At 36.7% G+C, this 7877-nt stretch overlaps 2 protein-coding genes across 3 annotated transcripts in view; both read right to left on the bottom strand.

Annotated features, from left to right (window-relative positions):
* LOC110424645 (Met-10+ like family protein / kelch repeat-containing protein) overlaps positions 1-3810 on the bottom strand; it is a 5770-nt gene extending 1960 nt beyond the window's left edge. The window contains exons 1-5 of one of the 2 annotated variants that reach the window (XM_021439261.2): positions 3048-3810; positions 2467-2915; positions 1082-2242; positions 792-921; positions 69-304 (exon numbers count right to left, since the gene is read on the bottom strand). In XM_021439261.2, coding sequence (XP_021294936.1) covers positions 69-304; positions 792-921; positions 1082-2242; positions 2467-2915; positions 3048-3770 — 2699 coding nt within the window. In that variant the 5' untranslated portion in view covers positions 3771-3810. Of the gene's footprint in view, positions 1-68; positions 305-791; positions 922-1081; positions 2243-2466; positions 2916-3043 lie in introns of both variants that reach the window. The other variant, XM_089784845.1, reaches the window with a different exon arrangement.
* Positions 3811-4310: 500 nt separating this feature from the next.
* On the bottom strand, positions 4311-5285 carry LOC110424809 (transcription factor TRY-like). The gene is made up of 3 exons (XM_021439502.2): positions 4953-5285; positions 4767-4854; positions 4311-4692 (listed from the first exon to the last, which is right to left on the bottom strand). Exons 1-3 carry the CDS (start codon positions 5005-5007, stop codon positions 4590-4592), a joined length of 246 nt encoding a protein of 81 aa, XP_021295177.1. The 5' UTR covers positions 5008-5285; the 3' UTR covers positions 4311-4589.
* Positions 5286-7877: the final 2592 nt, after the last annotated feature.

The following is a 7877-nucleotide window of genomic DNA, read 5'->3' as shown; positions in this document are numbered from 1 at the left end:
AGAGAGAGAGAGATACTTAAGATTTAGACAAAATTGAAATACCATAATAAACCATAAATACAGCATACCTAACAAGGAAGGGCAACACAAAATATCCAATTCCAGCAAACAGATCCACGATAACTGCATCTGTACAATCCAGATTGGCCATGCGCATTTTCTCGGAAAGATTGCCCCAAGAAAACATGCACTTAGTAGCATCAAAAGAATATAGAATCCCATTTTCACGATGACCAACCCAGCCACTATCTCCCATAAGAATCTCCAAAGTACTGTCTCTTGTACCATTAGGCACAACTCGGCCCTTGACAAATTACAGAAATAAATGCGAAGAGTGAATGAGTGGCATATAAAAACTTCTGATGAATGATATCCATGAGATTCTCAATTATGAATCTTGCCTAAATATAAAAATTTCAAGTGAGCAGTAATATTGTTCAAAATATTTGGACACCAACGTAGACCACTGCTTGGTATAAGCCACAGGACAATAAGACAATATGGCCTACAATATCCTTCAGCCGCTGGAATGACTGTAGGCCATCAGTAAATAGATGCATAGTTATGAGTTGATAGATAGAGAGAAATTTAAACAGAATGTGATCACTGATCGAATCATCTTGATCTAATAAAAATTCTTTGAATGGAGGCCAATCATTTGGAGCGAATCAATAGAATCCTTTGGAGTACTAGAGTGAATCAGCATAAAAGATAAGTTTTGGAACAAATTAAGGAAAGAAAGCTTCATCAATCAATACAGTGGCTAGATATAATTCATCCATATAGCTTACTTGGCGAGCAAGGCGACAAGTATTCAGGGATCTGGCAATAGTGGGCCAAAGCTCCTCTCCAATCGAATCCCATACTGGGTCCTTGAAGGATGAAACTGGAAGCACAACAATATCACCAAGTCGTTCCCACCTGACTTAGTCAAAAGACGTTAAATGTTGAGAGGATATTGCATCCACATCTATTTTGAAAAGAGAAGCAAACCACAGCAACTCTTTATCTAACATAAGAATTTTGACAAAACTGAAACTTATATGGAGGCAGCAAAGTATAGAAGTAATGAGACACAAACCTGCTTGGTAGCTGCTCCAGAAGTTTAACAGACAAGCCCTTATGCCTAATCAAAGAGGCAACAGCTTCAGTCATTATTTTTAAGGGTGGTTTGGAAGCTTTTCTGGCTTCAATAACCTCATCTGGCAGCTTAGTAGCACCACATTTCTTAAGAATATCCAAAGCTTCTGAGGAGGACACCTCGTTTAACAGAACACTTTCAGCTCTAAATGTTTTAGATGGATGATGATCAATCAAGCCTTCAAATTTGTCTTCTGGAAACATAGCACAAAACTTCTCTGTCACAGGGAAAGAGATATGTAGACCATCATGTCGTGCATAAGCCTTTCTCTCAAGATCTAACCATCCAAACTTCTTCAATATGTCCTTTCCTAATTTTGCATATTTTCTTTCAAGTTGTACAACCCAACTTGAAGCAACCATCTGATTCCCAACATTTAAACTCTGTGGTTTAGGACTTTGAGTTGAACCTAGAGCATTTCCAACATGTGAAGCTTGAATAAGATCATTCCCATTTGCTGTCATACCCTCCTCTTGGTTGTTAACTTGATTTTCTCCCATCTTTGGAGCATTTTCATGATCATCTAAAGATAACAAAGGATGCAATTCAATTTTCACTGGCTCACTAAACTTTGTTCCAAAGGCATAACAAGCTGCTCCACCACCAACCATAACAAGATTATCATGAACAACATTGGCTGTGCATCGCACAAACAATTCTTCATCCATTGAATTGAGGGTCACATGCTTCCAAACTAGGCTTTGTATATCAAGTAATGCCAACTCTCGACAATGTTGTCCGACAGGACAACCTCCAATTATTCCAATATAATTTTTGTAGACAAACATCGAGTGGGAGAACCTAGCATGTGGGCTTCTTCCTCCTACCTTTTCTACTTTCCATAAACATGTTTGAGTATCAAAACTGTACAAGTCCCCAAGTGCTTTCTCTCCATTGTACCCTCCAAACATGAATAACTTAGACCCATAAGTGACCATTGAGTGAGAATGACGGGCACATGGCCATTCACCATGGACCACCAATTCTTCCCACTGCAGTGTATTGGTGTCAAGAACATGCAAAGATGACGAGATTGTATCATTGTTAAGTCCACCAAAGACATAAATCTTTGATCCAACTACTGCAGCTCCATGTCGATGCCTGAACAAGATACATACAGATTAGACATTAAAAACTAAAATGAGATGCTAAGTCAGGAGATGAGGGCATTAATGAACTTTCATAACATGTTCAAGAAATGATTAAGGCAGTATAAAAGCCTGGCAAGTAGGCATAGTGTATTCTAATTTCTGATGGCATACATCTAAACAAAATAAAGTAAATAAAGAGGTGGAACACCAACAGAAGCATAAAAAGAGTATGACCTGGGAGGAAAGGCACTGCCAGTACAATCCAGTAACCTCCATTCATTCTTAACCGTATTGAGAACCCATACATCACTCAGAATGTTCAAAGGATCAGCCCTGCCTCCAATAACAAACATGCAATCTCCTACCAAAGAAGAGGTGTGACCCAGGCGAGGAGATGGACAGCCCACCACATTAATTTCTTTCAAATTTCCATGCAATGGATCAAGGAGGAAAGAATCATTTCTCCTTGCATGTCTTCCAATGCCCCCAAAGCCGCCAAAGACAAGAACCATAGATTTGTCTATGTTATCCAAGGTACAAGCTGAATGCCCCCAAAGGAACAGCCTCTCTATGGGTTCACCAACAATTACCATCTTAGTAATAGATAAACTACCACTGCGAATTCCTTCTGTTCCTGCCAATGATTGACAAGAAAAAGTCGTTTTCTCATTACGATCGACGTCCTGCAAGCACAATACCATATAGCTCAAAATTAATGACCAAACAATAAAAAGTTACTCCAATCACAAAGCTCAGCTTCACTAAAATGATAGCAAAAGTATCGAAAATCAACATTTTGAACAAAAATTACCAACTTGGGCATCTCCAAAACTTCTCTCCAAACCATCCTGACCTTCATTACAATCACCACTCTCACTACAGATTGAGTCATTCCCATTCTCAAATGCTCCAGCCTGATCCTTCAGAAAAGCTCTAAGAAAACCTTCACTTCTCCGCCTATTAGCTTCCATTTTCTCATTAGCAACCTCAACAAGGAACCTCACGTAATCTTTAGATACCATAATTTTCTGGGTATCACCCAAAGGCACCTCCATCCGAATCGAGCACCGTATCCCCACGATTACTCTCTTGCTCACGCTTGTAATCCCAGACTCTCTGAACCCGGCAAGCAATAGCCAAGAAACCAAGTTCTGAGCTGAATTTAAGTCCCTGCACTCAACCGCAATGATGAGAGGCTCAAAACGGAAGACCAACTCACTTAGTTGAGTCAACTTGGTCGAGTCAGCAAAGAGGAGGGAGATGACTGAGTCGGGATCCGCCATGTCGTGGGTGATGAAGAGCCAGGTCCCTCCTCGGGCTTTCTTTTTGGTGGGATTATTCGAGTTGGGGCCCAGTTTGGGTTGGGAAAGGATAGAGATACGCCCGGAGCAGGAGCTGGTAGTGAAGTAAGAAGGGTGGTTGTTGATGGCGTCGAGGAGAGGGATGATGGGCGTGTCTAACGTGCCTTTCGGTGATTTGTCCGTCTCATTTGAGCTCAGTGACGCTAGCGTCGACCCTTTCCTCTTGTCAAACTCCATTTCTCTGCTACCTCCTCTCTTCCACCCTTTTCTGTTCGAAGAACCCTTGCTAAATCTCGAGAAAGGCAAAAGACTAAAGCGAAAGGCGAAGGGTAGTTTGGAGATTTTAATATTGATGGCTTTAAGTAAAATGTTGGACGCTTTTCATTGGCCATGAAATCTTAAGTAGACAAGCCCATTGGGTCAGGCCCTTTTCTAAAACAGTAAAAAGGAGTCGGTTCGGTTCATACTTTCCCCCCATCCCCCATCGATTAGTTGCCGGTTTAATGTTTCGGGTTTGTATTTGATCCACTTTCTATTTCATATACTATCACTTAATTATTAAATTTCATCTCGTAAATATGTAAAAATAAATATAGAAATGATAATATTTGATTTATTGATAATTTATAAATCTATAGAACGATGATGGATCAAGTATAAATTATTATATTTTTCTATATTTAGCTTTCCACTTTTATTATGTATCAGAATATAACTAACATATGCTTGCTTCTCATAATACTTCTATAATTTGATGGAGAATGGAGAAGACAAAGCTTAACCGATAAGACGAAGTAGTGGCTTTTGCATGTTGTACAACTCTACAGAAAACAGGTTCCAGCTCGATGCAACAAGGAAAGAAGAGAGTAAAACTTGCACGAAATTATTAGACAATCATGAGATGGAGTTAAGAACAATTGCAGCCGATGAAACTCTGTTTCTTCACGACAGCATCCTACATCTGTGTCTTATCCATGATGCTCATGTTTTGTCTACAACACTGCTACGTTTTGAAAAGGAGCTCGCTTACACCACCAGGGTCCGGACTCTGGAGGATCATCTTTGGTTGTGTGTCGACTGTGAGCTACGTCTTGAAGTCCAGTACTTCTCGATCTCATCTGCTGTTCTTCCAGGGATTCTCCCAGCAATCAGAGACCACCTGATGCAACGTAAAGACACTTACCAGAAATGAATACAGTGACAAAACTGAGAGAACAAGAAGTGTAATCAAACCTGTCTCCGACCAAGTTAAACATTCTGGTAATGAGCATCTCCTCATCCTCAGAGAATTCCACCTTAGCATCCTGATCAGTTCTTACCTCTGCAACAGGGACAACAACCCAAAATATGAGAATAAACGGAAAAAAAAAAAAGTATCAAGCATCGAGAGTGTCAAAAGCTGAAACAGGGAGAGGAAACCTTTGGTGTCTTGCCTCCTACCCCTGCTCCTAGAGCTACGATCCAAGTCTCCCATGGTTGCCAGGGGAGAGCAATCCTTGCTTTGCGGTATTTATCTGGGTAAACAGGAGGTCATAGGTGGTTGGGGTAAATGAAAAATCCAACAGAAGACTGTTAGTTCCTGCGATTTGATAAGTTGTTGAGGCTTCCACCGTTGGTTGGTTTGGCCTTTTGTGTCTAAATGAACAAAGACCACAGATGAACTCAGTGCGGCACTACTTGATTCCTTAAAGATCAGGAATCAAATCTTGTTTTATATCATTGTCCGGAATCTGTTTCTCTTTTCGCAGGTTACATGCAACCCCTGGCAAAACAACAAGGACATGACTGTTGAAAGAGGCTAAGCAGCCGAAATCTTGTTCAGTATGAAGTTAATGGACCGGATAAGTGCGAAAATTAACAGTAGATTAATAGTCAAATCCTTGTCGTAAGGACTGATTGATCCAAAATGGACACCGACCACCTACTTTTCTTGTCAACTTTTGCCTTTTGCTTTCGTCTGTAACATATCTGACCATTATCCGTGTAGAAATACGCAGCTAAGTTCCAGCATTGATCCATGTGCTTTTGTATATCATTGGCTAATGTCTTGATAAACTTGCATTGTCAGATCATTTCGAAAATTATAGCCACATTTCTGGTTAAGGAAGTCCGTAACCAATAATATTATTTCTACTTAATGTTCAAATAAACCTCTAAAGAATTCAATAAAATTTAAATAAATTTTTACTCTTTTATTAAGTTTAATCAAGTCTTTATACTATTATTTTCAATCAAATAAATTTTTATGATTAATTAATTATCATTAGTCAAAATACTACTTATCATTTTATACTCATATCGTATTGACATGATATTGACGTGAAAAATAAAAAATGTTATATGAATATGTTATCTTATCTAATTAATATGTCACGTTATCACCAATTATAGTATTTTATGTACCACATTATCGTCAATTATAATATGTTAAAATGTCAAGTCATTATCTTGCGGTATAAAATGATAAATGATATTTTAACTAAGTCAATCGTTAGTCATGAAGATTTATTTGACTCAAAATAAAAGTATACGGGCTTATTTAGCTCAAAATAAAAGAAGAATGACTTAATTGAATGTAATAAAAATATAATGACTTATTTTGAATTTTTATGAATAGTTTAGATATTTTTTAAAAAATTATACCTATTAATTTTTAAATTTTTAATTATTATTAATAGTTTTACTGCTTAGTAATCACTTTTTCAATGATTACAATTTGTGACGTCGATTGTCTTGGTCTTCACGTGGACTTAAATTTTACATTGTTGAGATAATGCTCCCAACGAATAGAGTTAAAAATCTTACATCGAAGAGAAACTTTTAGTAGGGAGTAAAGGAAAAGAAACGCTCGGCGAGAGTAAAAGAGAATATCATGGTTTTAGAAAAAACTCCCAGCAGGGAGTAAGGGAATATGTCATGGTTTTGGAAAAAAGAGCTATGATTCTCACATAGATTATGTACTAGAGTGATATTAAGAATATAATAATTCACACTACCTTCAACCTGTGAAGTGTCTTTTGTGGGGTAAAATCGTGAGATCAATTGGCTAAAGTAGATAATACCTCACAGTGGTTGGTATGAACTATGACAATTGGTATTAGAGTAGACTCTGGGTACTAGCGATGTGCCACTGTGAATAGTGTGACTTATTGAAGTAAGGGAGGATGTCATGATCCTCACATAGACTTGAATGTCATATTATTGAGATAATACTTCCAACGAGTAGAGCCACAAAGTTCCACATTAAAGAGAAACTCCTAGGGAGGAAGGGAAGATAAGTGAAGATGTCATGGTGAAATGAGCCATGAATCCCACATCGGCTATGTACTAAAGGGATTTTGAGAATATAAGGGTTCACATCACATTCAACTTGTGAGATACTTTTTATGAGATAAAATCGTGAGGTCAAAGAGCCAAAGTAGACAATACCTCAACTATGTATATATTGGGAATATAAGGGTTTACATCACTTTTAACTTGTGAGATGCCTTTTGGGGATTATCGTAACATCAATGGTAGCTACAATCTTTCAATTTTTCAAATTTTAAGTTATATATATAATCTTGTGTTATTGCCTTTTAATCACCTTTCAAGTAAAATTATTGATCCTTTACTGATAATAAGTAATAAGACATCAATGCTCTCTTAATGAATTATTGTGCTTATTCTCTCTATCTTGTGTAATTCAATTATTACATTATGAATTATTACAACAAGATAAGCAAAAATGATAAACATGTATCTTATACTTAATTTGTTTTTTATGCCCTTTAATCACCCTTCATGTAAAATTGTGGATCATTTACTAATAACATTTCATTAATTAGTTAAGTGACAAGACATCAATGCTCTCTTAATGAATTATTGTGGTCTTACTCTCTATCATGTGTAATTCAATAATTACATTATGAATTATTACAACAAGATCAGTAAAAAATGATAAACATGTATCTTGTGCTTAATTTGTTACTTATGCCCTTTAATCACCTTTCATGTCAAACTATGGATCATTTACTAATAACATTTCATTAAACAGTTAAGTGATAAGACATCAATGCTCTCTTAATGAATTATTGTGGTCTTACTCTCTATCATGTGTAATTCAATTATTATATTATGAATTATTACAACAAGATAAGTAGAAATGATAAACACGTGTCTTATGCTTAATTTGTTATTTATCTGAATGGAACAAGTTCAAAATTTTCAATACTAGTAATTTTTAAGGTACAATGCTTGAAATAATTTTTAAATTATTTAAAAAAATTTAAATAAATTTTTTATTATATTGAATCAAATCTTTATACTTTTATTTTGAGTCAAATAGACATTGATGACTAACGG

This window comes from Theobroma umbraticum, unplaced genomic scaffold, assembly GCF_002168275.2.
Source record: "Theobroma umbraticum cultivar Fairchild unplaced genomic scaffold, ASM216827v3 scaffold_204.0, whole genome shotgun sequence".
NCBI lineage: Eukaryota > Viridiplantae > Streptophyta > Magnoliopsida > Malvales > Malvaceae > Theobroma > Theobroma umbraticum.
This window is presented reverse-complemented; position numbering and strand designations above follow the sequence as displayed.